The sequence below is a fragment of the Ovis canadensis genome, chromosome 11, assembly GCF_042477335.2.
Source record: "Ovis canadensis isolate MfBH-ARS-UI-01 breed Bighorn chromosome 11, ARS-UI_OviCan_v2, whole genome shotgun sequence".
In the NCBI taxonomy this organism is placed as follows: Eukaryota; Metazoa; Chordata; class Mammalia; order Artiodactyla; family Bovidae; genus Ovis; species Ovis canadensis.
The window spans coordinates 35,977,427-35,994,960 of NC_091255.1; the positions used below are offsets into that span (position 1 = coordinate 35,977,427).

The 17,534-nt window shown below is 48.3% G+C and overlaps 1 protein-coding gene across 1 annotated transcript in view; it reads left to right on the forward strand.

Annotated features, from left to right (window-relative positions):
* Positions 1-17,534, forward strand: part of DNAH2 (dynein axonemal heavy chain 2) — a 104,444-nt gene that overhangs the window by 72,526 nt on the left and 14,384 nt on the right. The window contains exons 51-66 of the mRNA XM_069542841.1: positions 966-1,070; positions 1,741-1,929; positions 2,127-2,212; positions 2,348-2,478; positions 2,633-2,782; positions 3,132-3,299; positions 3,487-3,647; positions 3,895-4,034; positions 5,294-5,426; positions 5,536-5,675; positions 8,153-8,363; positions 8,584-8,700; positions 8,869-9,010; positions 9,808-9,977; positions 10,092-10,208; positions 16,498-16,662. Coding sequence (XP_069398942.1) covers positions 966-1,070; positions 1,741-1,929; positions 2,127-2,212; positions 2,348-2,478; positions 2,633-2,782; positions 3,132-3,299; positions 3,487-3,647; positions 3,895-4,034; positions 5,294-5,426; positions 5,536-5,675; positions 8,153-8,363; positions 8,584-8,700; positions 8,869-9,010; positions 9,808-9,977; positions 10,092-10,208; positions 16,498-16,662 — 2,325 coding nt within the window. The remainder of the gene's footprint in view (positions 1-965; positions 1,071-1,740; positions 1,930-2,126; positions 2,213-2,347; positions 2,479-2,632; positions 2,783-3,131; positions 3,300-3,486; positions 3,648-3,894; positions 4,035-5,293; positions 5,427-5,535; positions 5,676-8,152; positions 8,364-8,583; positions 8,701-8,868; positions 9,011-9,807; positions 9,978-10,091; positions 10,209-16,497; positions 16,663-17,534) is intronic.

Consider the following 17,534-nt stretch of genomic DNA (forward strand, 5'->3'; position numbering starts at 1 on the left):
CTGCCTTTCTTAGGACCCAGACATCTGGCTCCTTTGTCAATTCCTGCCAGTAACTCTCTTCATTGACTGCCCTGTGCTTTGTGACCAAGGGAGCCTGTCCTCCAACTTCTACTCCTTTCCCAGGCCTCTTACACCTCGCTTCCATGGCAACGCTGATGCCAACCAGAGCCGCCCACAACACCCCTCTCCAGGCTTCTCCGCCTCCCATTGTTTCAGGAACCACCTCCCTGGTACCAATTCTCCACTCCCCATCCAGGATCCAGGAATCTCCTGTCAGTCCTGGCTGTTCTCCCATGGGATCCTGAGCATCTTGTTTATTTTTCCTGAATCAGTGGGCAGTCATTTCAGCCTGATTTCTGGGGCACTCATCTATCTGACAGGGTCCAAAACTCAACTAATAATAGATTCATATGTTTCAGAGAAAGAACATACATACACAGATACAAGTATATATTAATATATGTGTATATTAAAATAGAAGAAAATGTCCAGAAGATGTTATCAAATGTTGTGTGTGGTTTGTTTTTTTTAACTTACCTCTATTTTCCAAGTTGGGAGCATGGATTATAATAATGAAATAAGAACAAATAGGGAATTCCCTGACAGTCCATTGTTTAGGACTCAGCACTCCCACTGCCAAGGACCTAGGTTCAATCCCTGGTTAAGGAACTAAGATCTCACATGCTGAATGGCATGGCCAAAAAAAGAGAAAGAAATAAGAACAAATTAGTTACCTCAGTAACTCTGTGGACATTAAAAGTGTCCCAAACCCCTTCCTTTCCCTCACCTTTTCATCCCCATTACTCCATGTTTCTTCCTGCTCTTCCCTCTTCCCGTTTGTCCCTCCATTCCCTCTCTTCCTCCTGGCTCCTCTTACATCCTCCCTATTTCTTTGCCCCTCCTTTTCCCCTCCTCCTGCATGTCTCCCCCAACCCCACCTGACCCATCTGGTCTTTGATGTCTAGGACATGTTCCTGATGGCCGCCATGGGCCCTCCTGGGGGTGGACGGACTGTCATCTCCCCAAGGCTGCAGAGTCGATTTAACATCATCAACATGACCTTCCCCACGGTGAGGGCTTCCTGGGGGCTGGGGGAGGGGCCATAGAAGGCAAAAACCACCCGTGTCCTAGAGAACGAGGGCACAGATCACAAGCTGCATTCAGGGAGCTCTGATACTTGGAGGGGAGACTCTCTGCTCTCTGCAGGCATCTTTGCTTCTGCTGAGCTGGCTCTGGTGTGTGATCTTGACAGTCCCAGTGGGCAGAGAGTGGGGCCCAAGCAGATGAAGGGAAGGCACACCCTCCAAAGAGGAGACTAGAGCAGCTAGGGGAGGCAAGGGAAGAACCCAGGGGTGTCCCCAAACCTCAGAAATCCAGACAAATAATAATGCAATATTAAAAAAAATCAGTACCAAAATTCAGGATGAACAAAACACCAACATTTTAAACAAACACAAGATCAGTATAGCGCCATGCTGAGCTACATGAGAGCCCGAGGCAAAAAGAAAAACCAACAGTACAGATCCTGTCTTTATTTAAAACATTCGCATTTGTTCATTGTGGACAGTTTGCATTAATTCTGATTTTTAAATACACTAAAGTATGACTTCTCTTGATTTCTGAGGGGTGTTTTGTGCCCCTCCCCACTCTGCTCCCAAGTACTTTACTCCACTGACCCGAGTCCCCGCCTTGGCTAAAAGGCCAGGAGCTGCGAGATTGAGTCTGAGGGCCTGTTTCTAGGAGTCCCAGATCATCCGGATATTTGGCACCATGATCAACCAGAAGCTCCAGGACTTTGAGGAAGAGGTGAAGCCCATTGGGAATGTGGTGACTGAGGCCACCTTGGACGTGTACAACACTGTGGTGCAACGCTTCCTGCCCACACCCGCCAAGATCCACTACCTCTTCAACCTTCGAGACATCTCCAAGGTGAAACTCCATCTGACCCTGCCCCTGGGCCAAGCACAGCCTCCTTGGAGGTATTCTCCCCTCCTCAAAGTGAGCCCCGGAGTGTGGGAGCATCCCACACACCCCAAATCACCCCATCCTGGAATGCCACTTCCGCTAGAACTTCTGGAGGGACCCTCTTCCCTCCCTCCATCCCACTGGCCACGCCCCTCTCCCAGGTGTTCCAGGGCATGCTGAGGGCCAACAAAGATTTCCATGATACCAAGTCCAGCATCACCCGACTTTGGATCCACGAATGCTTCCGGTGAGGGTGCTGTGGCCCACCAGACCCAGGCCTCCCCAAGCCCAAGCCTCCACTCCCCATCCCCATCCCCCGCTCTCCTCCCCAGGGCCACTTTCCTCTTCAATCCCAGATCTAACTCCAGCTCCCTCCCAATAGAGTCTTTTCTGACCGACTGGTTGACGCCGCAGACATGGAAGCCTTCGTGAGCATCCTAAGTGACAAACTCGGCTCCTTCTTTGACCTGACGTTTCATAACCTTTGTCCCAACAAACGTTCTCCCATCTTTGGTGAGCCAGGAGCTGTGGCCCCTGTAGGCTGGAGAGTCTTAGGAGACGGGTTAGAAGAAGAGGCGGGGCACTGGGGCCCAGGGAGGAAGGGCCCTCTGGGGAAGCCTGGGGAGGACCAGGTATTTGGAATCTGTCCCCTCTTGCCATGGCCCAGGGGACTTCCTGCGGGAGCCCAAGGTGTATGAGGACCTGACGGATCTGACAGTCCTGAAGACAGCCATGGAGACAGCACTCAATGAGTACAACCTGTCACCCGCTGTCGTGCCAATGCAGCTGGTGCTCTTCCGAGAGGCCATCGAGCACAGTAAGCACTTCCTGTTCCCGGGCCTTCTCCAGCATCCCAGTGACAGGGTAACTCCAAGGAAATGGGGATCTCTTCCCAGATCTTTCTCAAACTGAGCCCCAGAAGTTTCCCTCCTCCCTGACCCCAGATGCGCTTGTGTCCATGGGTGGACATTTTTTCTTTGATGATGGTATTTAACAGACATGGTGAAGGTTGAATGGTGAATTGCTACCCAAGCTTCAGGCACTAACCTCTTCCCACACTGGTGGGTCCCTCTACTGCAGCGTCAGGTGTCCCAGCCCCCAGCCTAGGGCCTGGAGGTCCCCTGAGCTTGCTCAGCCAACTCATTATCCTCCCTCTTTCCCTCCAGTCACACGGATTGTGCGGGTCATTGGACAGCCTCGGGGCAACATGCTTTTGGTGGGCATTGGGGGCAGCGGGCGGCAGAGTCTGGCCCGCCTGGCCTCATCCATCTGCGAGTACATCACCTTCCAGATTGAGGTCACCAAACATTACCGGAGGCAGGAATTCCGAGAAGGTAAGGCTGGGTTTCTGACACGGAAGTGGGTTTGGGACTGAGAGTGAAATAGCAGGAGGGAGGGAAGCCAGGTAGGGAAGATGGTGTCCTGTATGTGTCCCTGGCTGGGGGACAGCTTTCTAATCAATAGAAGAGGAAAGACAGACAGAAGGGTGAATCTGAAAGGTCTCTGTCTCCCCTGGCCCAGATATCAAGCGTCTGTATCGCCAGGCTGGGGTGGAGCTCAAGGCCACGTCGTTCCTTTTTGTGGACACCCAGATTGCTGACGAATCATTCCTAGAGGACATCAACAACATCCTTAGCTCGGGCGAGGTCCCCAATCTCTATAAGGCGGATGAATTCGAAGAGGTGCGATGCTTCTACACCCACTACCAGTTGCTTCTGGCTTTCCTAGGTCCAGAGGATGCCGCTGTCGCGCCCCCTCTCCAGCTCCTCCATTAGGTGGAAGAACTGTTCCTCTTGGGCCTTCTTCCCTCCCCGGACCCTGGTGGGCAGAGCGGCCTTAAAACCCACACCCCGTGTGCCCCGCTGTTCCCTCCCGCCCTGGGTGCTGTCCTGGAAACCTCCGCCCTCTGATTGTGGCGGCGTTCACCAGATCCAGACGCTCATCATAGACCAGGCGCGCGCTGAGCAGGTGCCAGAGTCCTCGGACAGCCTCTTCACCTACCTCATCGAGCGCGTGCGGAACAACCTGCACATCGTCCTCTGCCTCAGCCCCGTGGGCGACCCCTTCAGGTGACTCCCGTGTCGGCCTTCTTCTCCCTCGGGAGTTGGTGTGTGTTTGGGGGGCCACTCCTCCCCGCTCCTGGTCTCCCTGCCTTCTGCCCCCAAGACTCCGGAGTAGTGCCAGCCTGTCCCGCTGCGCCCACGTGTCTCCGCGTCTTATTGTCGCAGCCTGCACCAGGGCGTGGTTCAGCCTGCCGGATCTTTAGTTGTGCCATGTGGGATCTGGTCCCCTCACTAGGGAGCAAACGTGGACCCCCTGCGTTGGAGGCACAGAGTCTTAGCCACTGGACCACCAAGTCCCAGCCTGTGCCTGCTTTCAGCAACTTCCTGTTACTTACATGGGACTCATCCTCTCCTTTTTGGTAGATCAGTTTTGTTTATTTTTCTGGAAGGTGAAGGCTGTTTTTTCTTTTTCTTTCGTTTTCAAGTTTTAAATTGTGGTTTAAAAAAAAACTTAAATTTTACCATTTTAACTGGTTTTAAGTACATTCACACTGCTATGCAGCAGATCCTCAGAGCATTCTTGTCTGAGACTGTAACTCGATACCCAGTGGGAACTGCCCACTTCTCCCACCACCCCCAGGCCTTGGTAGCCACCCTTCTACTTTCTGTGAGTGACCACCCCTAGATACCTTATAGATGTGGAATCATGCAGTATTTGTCATTTTGTGACTGGTTTATTTCACTTAGCATAATGTCTTCAAAGTTTATCCAGGTAGCCAGCATCAGAATCCCCTTCCCCTTTAAGGCTGAATAATATTCCCTGTGTGTCTCCATCACATGAGATCCATACTCTGTATTTTCAAGGGCATCAGAAAGGAGGGGAAGGACAGAGAACTTATGCAGAGAGGCAGTTGAGGTCACCAATTTGTTTATCTTTGAATATTTTTGGCTTGTGGTGTGTTCCCCGTGTACCAAGCTCTGGGCTAAGCATCCTGTGTGTGTCACCCCATTGAATCCCCTAACAACTCTAGTTAGTATGCTTTGTTATTCCTTATTCGAGGTGAGGAAACTGATGTTCAAAAGGTTACGCCACTTGCCCAAGATCCATATTTGGTTGGTGTGAAACTGGCTCTTTCTGACCCCAGAAGCTGTTTCTAAATCATGCACCAAACCAGCTTTGAGGGGAGCAGAATCTGGACAAGGCGACACAGGAGCACAAGAATGGGGCTTTGGGGTTCCTAGGGAATGAGTGAACTTGTGGCAAAGACCGTCGCTGAAGGCCGAGTCTGCGAATGGACTTAACCGCTTCTCACAACCCCTGCCAGGAACTGGATCCGCCAATACCCAGCCCTGGTGAACTGCACAACCATTAACTGGTTCTCAGAGTGGCCACGCGAGGCCCTGCTGGAGGTGGCTGAGAAGTACCTGATGGGAGCCGATCTGGGGACCCAGGAGAACGTGAGGCCCTCCTCCCCATCTCTCCTCAACCCCTGCACTCCCACCCATTTCCGTTCTCCGTTTGCCTCTACTCCTGCTCTGTCTCATAACTTCTATGCATTGACCTCAGATCCACAAGAAAGTGGCCCAGATCTTCGTCACCATGCACTGGTCAGTGGCCACATATTCCCAGAAGATGCTGTTGGAACTTCGAAGACACAACTATGTCACACCCACTAACTACCTGGAACTTGTGTCTGGATATAAAAAGTATGATGGAAGAGTAAGGGGCACAGAGGGCCTGGGAACTTGGTGGATTTTTTGGTTTTGTTTTGGCCGCACCTTGTGGCATGTGGGATCTTAGGTCTTTGACTGGGAATGGAACCCGTGCTCTCTACAGTGAAAGCACAGAGTCCTAACCACTGAACCACTGGGGAATTCCCAGGAGCTTGGTGTCTTTTGAGGGGTATTGGTGAAACAATGTCTTGGAAAATATCCAGGAGCTGGCCAAGGGGACTGACTCGAGGACTGGGAACTGAATGGCAGAGAGGTGGGGGGCTTGTTTCTGTCCAGGAAGTTAAACCAAGAGAGGGGTTCCAGGGGACGTGGCCATCTCAGGGGCCCTCTGGCAGTGACCCCTTTATATACCTCTGTGTCCTTGTCTCCTGGAATAATGATGTCCCTGATCCCAATCACATTGAAACTGTGACATTATATCATGGGTATATTTGGCAATATATATCCTCTTCTCTCTGCCTTTAATATCTTCTAGACTTTCCACCATTCCCAAGTTATAGATTCATTCATTAAGTTGTATTGACTGTCTTTTTACGTGCACAACACAATAATTTGCTTTGAAGGTTATAAGAAAAAGGTTAAAAAAAACCCCTCATGTTTATTGGATTTAGTATTTCAATCAAGGTGAAGAAAAAGCCATTTGTAATAATAATGATAGCCAACATTAATTCATTCATTTAACAAGTATTCTGAGCATGTACTCTGTGCCAGGCACTATCTTAGATACTTATAATATATATGCAAGGAGATCCAACCAGTCCATTCTGAAGATCAACCCTGGGATTTCTTTGGAAGGAATGATGCTGAAGCTGAAGCTCCAGTACTTTGGCCACCTCATGCGAAGAGTTAATTCATTGGAAAAGACTCTGATGCTGGGAGGGATTGGGGGCAGGAGGAGAAGGGGACGACCGAGGATGAGATGGCTGGATGGCATCACTGACTCGATGGACGTGAGTCTGAGTGAACTCCGGGAGATGGTGATGGACAGGGAGGCCTGGCGTGCTGCGACTCATGGGGTCGCAAAGAGTCGGACACAACTGAGCGACTGAACTGAGCTGAACATATATGCCAGTTAACAAAATCAAGTCCTTGCCTTCCCTGGATCCATAGATTCACATCCTGTTTATGATTTCCCAGTCAACTGTGTTAAGCAATTTACATGCATGTGCCTACGTGCTCAGTTACTCAGTCATGTCTGACTCCGACCCCATGGACTGTAGCCTGCCAAGGCTCCTTTGTCCATGGAATTTTCCAGGCAAAAATACTGGAATGGATTACCATTTCCTACTCAAGCATATCTTCCCAACCCAGGGATCAAACCCTCATCTCTTGTGTGTCCTGCACTAGCAGGAGGATTCTTTACCACTGCACCACCTGGGAAGCCCATATTTAGTATTTAATTCAGAAAACAATCTTTCTTAGACTTTTTTGGGGGGACTGCACAACATTAAAACTTTGTGAATGAGTTGCCAACATTTAAAACTTGAAGCCTTGGAAAACTCCAGATTTCCAGTCTGTCTTAAAACGTCAGAAATTGTGGCAATACAATTCCACATTCACTCTCAAATGGAAAAAACCAAGCTGAAGCCCAGGGCTTTGTCCAGAAAGGTCCGTCTAGTCAAGGCTATGGTTTTCCAGTAGTCATGTATGGATGTGAGAGTTGGACTATAGAGAAAGCTGAGTGCTGAAGAATTGATGCTTTTGAACCGTGGTGTTGGAGAAGACTCTTGAGAATCCCTTGGACTGCAAGAAGATCCAACTAGTCCATCCTAAAGGAGATCAGTCCTGGGTGTTCATTGGAAGGACTGATGTTGAAGCTGAAACTCCAATACTATGGCCACCTGATGTGAAGACCTGACTCATTTGAAAAGACCCTGATGCTGGGAAAGATTGAGGGCAGGAGGAGAAGGGGACGACAGAGGATGAGATGGCTGGATGGCATCACCGACTCAATGGACATGGGTTTGGGTAGACTCTGGCAGTTGGTGTTGGATAGGGAGGCCTGCGGTGCTGCGGTTCATGGGGTCACAGAGAGTTGGACACGACTGAACTGAATTGAACTGAAGCCCAGGGATGGCCACCCCCTTGAGAGAAACTTGTATTTTCTGGTTCACTGCAGCCCCACTGCCTGCTGCACAGTGGGGGATCGCTGCACAGTGGAAAGGCCTCAGGTAGGGAAGCGGTACAGTGAAAACAGTAGCCAGCATGCCAACTCTGACAACGGTGTGTAGAGTAAATGAGAGGGACGAGAGTCCAGAAACAGGAAGACCAGTTGGGAGGCTGTTGGCAATGATCCAGGCAAGGAAATGATACAGATCTGACTAGGGTGGTGGTGGTGGCAACAAGCAGAAAGTCAGGGACCAGAGCCATGCTGGGAAGGGAGGCTACATGGGCCTCTCCTTTCTGAGGACCCAGACTCCTGGGGTTCCTGATCCTACTCTGTCCCCTAGGTTGCTGGCTGAGAAGCGGCAGGAGCTGCTGGACCAGGCCAATAAGTTGCGGACAGGGCTGTTTAAGATAGATGAAACTAGGGAAAAGGTGGAAGTGATGTCCTTGGAGCTGGAGGATGCCAAGAAAAAGGTGGCTGAGTTCCAGAAGCAGTGCGAGGAGTACCTGGTCATCATCGTGCAGCAGAAGCGGGAAGCAGATGAGCAGCAGAAGGTGCCCCTGCCCCCCCAGATTGCCCCTGCCCCTCACGTCCCCTATTCCCTGTGCCCACCGAGCAGAGGGGCTTCCCAGCCTCCATCAGTTATAGGGCAGGGGGTGCCAGTTCCACTCCTCAAGTCTTCTTTAGCTTTCTCTTGCATCATTACCACTAGCAACATCACCCCCACTTCTGCTCAAGGTGAAGACAAAACCCTCGTCTTCTCTTCATCCCTAGGCTGTCACAGCCAATAGTGAGAAGATTGCAATTGAGGAAGTCAAGTGCCAGGCACTGGCTGACAATGCCCAGAAGGATCTGGAAGAGGCATTACCAGCCCTGGAAGAGGCCATGCGGGTATCAGGACGGGAAGGCACAGGAAGGAGACTGGGCTGGACTTCCTTGTTCTCAAAGTCCCCTTGGAAGGGAGGAGAAGAGGGGAACTTCAGCTAAGTCCTGTCTCCGTAAAGGACCTGTCTTGCCACCTGAGTTGACTCTGGTCCTCAAGTTCATCCCTTTTCTCAGGCTCTGGAATCTCTGAACAAGAAGGACATAGGAGAGATCAAGTCATACGGACGGCCCCCGGCCCAGGTGGAGATGGTGTTGCAGGCAGTCATGATCCTTCGAGGCAATGATCCCACCTGGGCAGAGGCCAAGAGGCAGCTAGGTGAGCCAGGAAACTGGAAGGTAATTTATGCCAGCCCACCCAGCATTCCTCTGATCATCTGCTGGGCATCAGGCGCTCAGAGAGAGATGAAGGATGCACTGTGCCCACTCTCAAAGCACAGAGCCTGGTGGGGAAGACGAGGCATAACCATCAGTTAAGGTCTTCGGTTGTAGGTAGCTCATCTTCATTTAAGCAAATGAAAGAAAAAAGAAAGAGGGATTTCCCTGGTGGTCCAGTGATTAGGACTGCACTTCCAGTGAAGGGGAACAGGTTCAATCCTTCATCAGAAGAGCCCACATGCCCCATGACTCAGCTGCACACACACACACACACACACACACACACACACAAAGGGAGAAGCTGTTGTAAGGATATTGGAATATATAACAGAATCTAAGGACAGGAGTGCCTTTGCTCCCCACCCCTGAAAAGGACAAGAATCAGAAAAGGGAAAACAAAGGTCTGTCTTACTCTTGTGATATTTTTCCTGCTCTGCATTCTGTTGGTGGAATATAGCCTGTAAGCTATAGTTTGGTGACTCCTGCCCTAGAAGAAAGTGCAAAGTATATAGACAGAATGGTGTGTGGGATGAGTGGTCGGGCTGAGAGGGTGGAAGGTACGTGATGGGAGGAGAGGCTGGGGAGGTTGTGGAGGCTCTGGGAGCCTCAAGGGTCTAGATGAGGGAGCACGGCCAGTGGAGGGACTGTGGGATGAGGTCAGGCCTTGGGAACTGAGGCCAGGAATCATGTGGCTGTGCCTGAGCAGTGGAGGTGAGGCCCCCAATCTTCATCCCCCAGGGGAACAGAACTTCATCAAATCACTGATCCACTTCGATAAAGACAATATCTCAGACAAGGTCCTGAAGAAGATTGGAGCCTACTGCGCCCAGCCCGACTTCCAGCCTGACATCATTGGCCGCGTGTCACTGGCCGCCAAGTCCCTCTGCATGTGGGTTCGGGCCATGGAGGTAGGCAGTGACAGGCGGGGTGGGAGCAGTGAGGCCGGGTGGGAGGAGGGGCATGGAAGGCTCATGGCAGGTGAGTGGGTGGCGAGTGAGAGGGTGCCTGCTGTCTCTCCGCAGCTCTACGGGCGGCTATATCGGGTGGTGGAGCCCAAGCGGATCCGCATGAACGCTGCATTGGCCCAGCTTCAGGAGAAGCAAGCCGCCCTGGCTGAGGCTCAGGAGAAGCTGCGCGAGGTGAGCCTCGTACCTATGTTTTCCATTTTCCGAGGTGGTAGCTCTCCCAGATTCCCGATTTCTAGCATGCTTCCTTTGTGTTGATTTCTCCCTGTCTAGTTCTACCCCCTCCTCCTTATAGTCCTGTCTGCCTCCCACTCTGTGCCTTGTTTAGACGGCTGCCTCTGGCTCAGAAAGCTAAGTCAGTTGAGACGGTTACAAAGGCACAGGGGCGCTGTCTCCGGGGAGCTCTTCCCACAACTGACCTGTAGCTAGCAGTGTTCGCCATCCTTTGTTGGGGCCCTTTGGAGAAGGCCCTTGAGACAGTAACTGATGAAATCTGTGTGGCAAATGGGTTTTTGCTCAGCGGATGGGGCAAGGATGTCACACTGCTGCTTGGACCTGGAGGAATACGAGAGTTTTGGAACCTGGGGTTGTCATCTGGAGGTAGAGAGGGTTATTTCCTGTGAGAGGGCTAGATAATCCAGAAGGTGCTCGCCTTCCAGATACATGCACAAGTAACTCTCCTATCAGGCAGAATATAAATGCTATTATCAAGAGTTCAAAACTCTTCCAGTCTATCATTTAATTTTCTATCATTGATTTAATAGGTAGTATAAATATATCCACGTGGTTTGAAATTCAAAAGGACGAAAATGTATCCAGTAAGAATTCTCCCTTTCAACTTCTGCTCTCTAATCACCAGCTCCCCTCCCTTGAAAGTAACTTCTGCCTTCCAATGCAGGGGACACCAGTTTGATCCCAGATCAGGGAACTAAAATCCCACATGCCTCAGGGTAGCTAAGCCCATGTGCTGCAACCAAGATCCAGCGTGCACACACACATACACACAAAGAAGATTCCATTCTGACCCATTTCTGGGGCTTCTATGGCAGTTTCCAAACCAGGGGTCCCTAACCTTTGCTGTGTGTCAGAATCGGACCTAGGGGAAATACATATTTTCAGGGATCCAAGCAAATGAGTAATGATTAAAATTATTTACTCAAGATTTGGATTGAAATGTAATATAGCTGGACTCTGGGCCCCTTCCCAGACCTCTAGAGCTGTGTTCAGGGTTTCCCATCTCTGAGCAACTCTGACGGGAAAGAAGACTTCAAACAGCTGATTTCCAGGCTCCCTCAGAGATTCTTACTTAGTTGGACTGGCAGGAGCCCAGGGTCAGCACAGTGCTAGCTGCAAGCAGGTGGCTCAGCATGCCTGATTCTGAAGTTCTACTGAAAGCTGAATTTGCATCTTACACTTTCAGTAACAAAGGAGAAATTTCAGTTCCCTGTTTGCTTACTGTTACCAACTAGAAGTCCTCAAGATGTGGTGTGAGATCCCCCACCAGAGACCTAACATGAGGTGCCCTACAAATGCTTCTCTCGAGAATGATGCTGTTGGCAGCTGATCCTACAGGCCCATTTTTTCCCCACATGTGAAGGGGACAACCCCTAATTATTTGGCCCAGGATATGATTCATCCAGAGGTGAGAAACCTTTCCTAATGGATGGCCATACCTGTGAGTGTTTAGGCTTGAAAAGAAGAGTAAAAGAGTGAAGATTTCAAGAGAGGTTGAGAGGTAATGATGAACCGAGGTGGTGGGGGATTGAAATCAGAAGGTGGGGTTCTAGCCCCAGCGCTGGCAGTAACCAGCAAGTCACTTAATCCCACTTAATCTTGGGCATTGGAAGGCACATTCTTAACCTCTGGACCACCAAGGAAGTCCCAGAACAGACTCTTCATCCACCACAGAACTCTTAAGGCCACCCTTGCAGACTACATCTCTCCCCTGCCCAAGCCCCATTTCCTAGAAATTGTCTTGCTTCAAACATCCTGTCTCTATAGAGAAAGCCACTCATTCATAGACAAAGCTACAGCCATCTGCCAAGGTCAAAATAACACAGGGTTGGCCTAAAGACTTTCACTGAAGTCACAGAAGTTAAAAGTCAACCACACAAGTGTAAAAACCCACTGGGCCTAACATGAGCCTTACTCACCTTACTCACCTTACTCAGAACACCTGTTCACACGCTGCAGTCTGATCAGGAAACCCCCAGCACTGTAAAAAATGTCTTGGGGGGTTTTCTGGTCTGCATATATGTATACTCTCTCTTTTTTTTAAACCTGTGCCATTGTTTTTTTCATTTTCTCTTTTTTTCCATTTTTTCATTTTTTGGCCATGCATGTGGGTTGTGGGATCTTAGTTCCCCAACCAGGGATCAAACCCACACAGTCTGCATTGGAAGCATGGTATCTTAACAACTGGATGGCCAGGAAAGTCCAAAAGGTATACTCTTGAAGGGATCTATCTGAGAACTAGTAGTCTTATTCTATGCCCAAGTTCTAAGCAAATTGAGAAATAAAAGGCATTTGGCCAAAATATCACCTATAAAGGCTAGGCTGGAGGATGTGGAAGATGTCTGTGAGCAAGTGGCCCTCCTAGTGGGGACCCCCATCCTCAGACAGACTTACCTGGTCTTGGGCGTTGTTGGGGGGGGCAGAGTGAGACTTGTGCTCACCCCTAAAAAGAAAGGATATGAACTCAGTTGAGCATTCCCAGTTTACTCTTTCCAATTTTACCAGTCAGATCAGTCACCACCTCCCCTGGAGAAGGGTGAGAAAAAATCCTGGAGGAAGTCTTCCAACACACAAGGGAACAACCAAGACAAAAAAAATCATAACAAGCCATGACCCCGAAGGAAAAAATAAACCCAGAGGAAATTCAAGTTATGGAGAAAACTTGAAAAAAGCAGACCTCATCTAATTAGTATCATCAGAGAGAGTGATTAAGAAAGAAATGACATCCACAGAACAAAAACAGGATGATGAAAGGCCAAACAAAAAGAAAGAACTCTGGGAAATTTAAAAATGATCAAAGTGTGACATTCGGTAGAAGGGTGGGAGGACAGCATCACAGAACATAATAAAAAAATCAAAACCAGAGACAGAAAACAGAAGAGAGAGAGGAGACACAGCCAACCCATAAGAATTTCTGGAAGAAAAAACACATCAGGGATAATAGAAAAAGTATTTAACAACCAGTTCGGCCCGCACAGTGACCTGTCTGAGTGGGTCTCAACACGAGCAGCCCAGCCTGGTTGACACTGGGCCCCAACCCGGATCATGATGACACTGACTGTTTGTTAGCATTTGACCATTATAATCAGTCTAGAGATGGAGCACAGAAGACCCAGTGTGGCCTCTCTTGACTGTCAACCTCAACGATATAAAAATAAAAGTACCGCCTAAAAATTGGGGAAGTGGACATAGCTGGGAACGACAGGGCAGTGCTTTTGCAGCAGATAAAATAGAACACAGTTTTAGTGTGTTGGGACTTTCCAGTTGTTAAAATTCTGCACTTCCACTGCAGGGGCACAGGTTCAATCCCTGATCCTTGGTTGGAACACTGAGATCCCACATGCCTGCACAGTGGCAACAAACAAAAAAAAATGAAATTTATTACTTATAACACTAGAATGTTATTTAACATTATATAAAGGGAGCCAGTAGGAGAGATTAGGAACTATTAGGAAATTTGGAGAGATTGTGTATGCTTGCTAACTAGCTTCAGTCGTGTCTGACTCTGCAACCCTATGAACTGTAGCCGCCCAGGCTTCTCTGTCCATGGGATTTTCCAGGCAAGAATATTGGAGTGAGTTGCCGTGGCCTCCCCCAGGGAATCTTCCCAACCCAGGAATCGAACCTGCTTCTTTGTCTCCTGCACTGGCAGGTGGGTTCTTTACCACTAGTGCCACCTGGGAAGCCCTTGAGAGAGTCTAAATGCCCTTGAAGTGGTCTTTGTGGGTGTGAAGCAAATGGTGAGAATTTTAATTGGTCCCTCTTATTATAGTATTGAAATGAAGTCCACTTAATTTATCCAATCATGTTCATGTCCTGATTTTATAACTTGTATCTATCAATAAACATTGTGATACTTGAGGAAAAAAAGAAAAAACTACTAGATGTAGAGAGAAAGGGAGGAGGTGTGTTGGTATAAGGGAATCAGATCTTCATCTATCATAGCATTAAGTCCATAGAAATAGTCTAACATTGATAAAGCAGGAAACAGCTGTATAAAATATACTTGCAGTATCTGTAGAGGATGAACTAGAAACAGGTCACATTGGCTACCTCAAGAAGGAAGCTGGGTAGATGGAGAAGTGTTGGGAGGAAGATTTTTCATGCTTTCATGCCTCTTGAATTTTTAAGTTACCTATTCACAAAGTAAACACAATTATAATAGGAAAGGACTAGCAGCATCAAGATGTGCTTATGCAAGGACAAGGATACTCATTACAGCTTCGTTAATTATAGAAAACGTTGGGAAGACACAAATGTCCATCAGTAGGAAACTTGTCATATAAATTGTGGTTCCATCATACACAAAATTTGCAGCTGTTAAAAAGAATGAGACAGCTTGACAAGAATGGATTTGAAGACAGGTGAAAAATAGTAAAGTATAAAACAGTGATATTGAATGTTACCGTTTATCTTTTTGAAAAAAATCATCCATTCAAGAAATATTTGAGTGCTGGGCACTACCTGGGTCTGATTCAATGGCGAATGTGGCGCTCCCCTCACAATGCTTATGTTTTCTTTACTATTGATGGACTCAGTCTGGAAAGTTACACTAGAAACTGATGACAGTGGTTCCCTCTCAGGTTGGGGCTGGGAGCTGGGGTCGGGAGTGGGAGGAAGACAAACCCCGGCACACTTTTCCTCCTTTGGAATGTTGATTTGTATGAAACATATTCACCATTCAAAAAAAAACAAAACAAAACAAATGGGACAAGTTATTTTCAGAAAAAGTTAAAGATGTTAGGTGTGATAATGGTGTTATGACTAGGTCCTTTTCTAAAAAGAGATGCATTATGAGGTATTTGAAGTTGAAATGTCATGAGTTTGTAACAGTCTTTAAAATACTTTGATGAAAAACAAGTAGATGGCGTAAATACAGCAAAATGTTAACAACTGTTAAATCTGGGTGCTGGGTGTGTAGGTATTGCTATATTAGTCTTTTTCTTAGGTTTGAAATTTTTCATAATTATTTCCAATTAAAAAGATTAAAACTGCAAAAATTTAAAGCTGTATATATATATATATATATATATATATATATATACACACACATACATCCAGTAGCTGCATAAGCGTAACAGTCAGAGATAGGGAGGTAATGACTTGAAGAAATAAAAAGAGACATGGTTAAAAAATAATTTGCTATTGAAGAATGGAACTAAGTAGCAAAGTGGGCTAGAGGACCGTTGCTTTTCCTTATAACCTCTTTTATTTTATTATTTAGGTTTTTAACCCTGTGCATATATTTCTTGTGTAGAAAATCAAAACAGTGAAAACATGCAAAATAAATAATGAAATATAGGTCTATCACACAGGTTGGCTGCCTCCCCAGAGCCCAGTCTCCACAGGAAGCCAAATTATAATCAGAGTGTTGCTCAATGCATGGAGGTGCTTGTGTGAGCCTGATGACAAGTGTCACGCAGTAGAGCCTACCAGATAACCCAGCACATGTGTGTGAGGGCCAGAGCACCCTTTTCCTGTGGGCCCCTAGCCTCTGAGTGGCCCATCTGATCCCTGAGTGACACCTTCTTTCTTTAGATGCTCAAGTCACTCAAGGGTGACATTTTGAATCTCCACTTTGCTTTAAAAAATGTTCCCTGGAGGGAATTCTCTGGTCCAATAATTAGGGCTCCACGCTTCCACTGTAGGGCCATGGGTTCAATTCCCAGTTGGGGAACTAAGACTTTACATGCCTCCTGGCACAGGCAAAAATAATAATAATAATAATTCCTTGGAGAGCTACTTATCTCATTCCCAAGTTATTGGAAGTCAACCTCAATAGTTGGGAAAAAACGAAAATTTCCTTGTGATGAGAACTCAGGAGTCACTCTCTCAACAACATGAAATGGCAGTTATTTTTGTGCTATCTGGTCCTCTCTTGTCAGAACATCCTGTGTGGTTTATCCTTGTGCTAAGAGAGGCCCGTCTCTCCCTCAGCCTTGAGTTCATAACCAAGTAGTTTCCAGGCTCAAGGAAGGAGTGGTGGAGTGGTAGAGGCTCAGGAAAGAAAACTCACCTGATCACATATATTTGACCTTGTTTTTTCCTTCACAACAACCCTGCAGGGTAGGTGTTAATTTTTTGTACCAGAGGAAACTGAGGCTCCAAGAGATCATTTTTCGCAGAGCTCATAGAGCCACAACATGGCAGATGGGTAATCCGGTAATCCGAAGCCAGAATCATCTGGCCTCCAGTCTGTGTTAGATCCCTATACTCTGATCCCTCTCAGGTGGCTGAGAAACTGGAGATGCTGAAGAAACAGTATGATGAGAAGCTGGCACAGAAGGAGGAGCTTCGCAAGAGGTCCGAGGAGATGGAGATAAAGCTGGAGCGTGCTGGGATGCTGGTGTCCGGGCTGGCTGGAGAGAAGGCCCGATGGGAGGAGACAGTAAAGGTGAGGCCAGCTGAGCCCCCTGGCTCTCCTCGCTGTTGCCCACCACTGCCACCAGCTCCTTGCCCATTTAGGTGGAGGGACAGGAGGGGAAATGATGGCAATGCTTGGGTGTAGGGACACCCAAGAATGGGGAGTGGGCTTTCTTCCTCTCCCATTTGGTGAGAATAGTAGGAGGAGAGGCTTTTGTGCCAGGAGGGATCTGCCTCCTTGTGTAGGTGCGGCTGGAAAACACTCACGAGGACCCCGATAGAGCCCACTGGCCTGACTGAAGCCAACCTGGGGCATCTCATCTCTGATCTCAGTGAGCTCCTGGCTTCACAAGAGGGTTAGGCCTTATCACAAGTGACTGCTGCTGCTGCTGCTAAGTCGCTTCAGTCGTGTCCGACTCTGTGCGACCCCACAGACGGCAGCCCACCAGGCTCCCCCATCCCTGGGATTCTCCAGGCATCACAAGTGACTAACACTGCTGAATTCCCAGGTGGTCCAGTGATTAAGACTACATGCTCTCACTGCCGAGGGCCTGGGATCTAAGATCCCACAAGCCATGTGGCACAACCAAAAAAAGAGAGAAGAAAAAAACATTGCTGTTAAGACTGGGGAACCCAAGGGAGTCCCCTCATGGTCAGGTGGTTAGGGTTTGGCGCTGTCACTGAACTGAGATACTGCAAGTCACATGGCACAGCCAAAATATGAAAAAAATAAAACATGGGGAACTCAAAAGTCATGAGAGTAGGGTTGAGTTCTTGGGGCACAAGGATTTAGGAGAGGGAAAGACTCGCTCTGATCTGGATAATGTCCAGAGGGGAGAGTGCCTTCAGATCTGTCCATGTGCCTCCAGTACGGGCCCAGGAAGACCTACACCTACCTCCCCT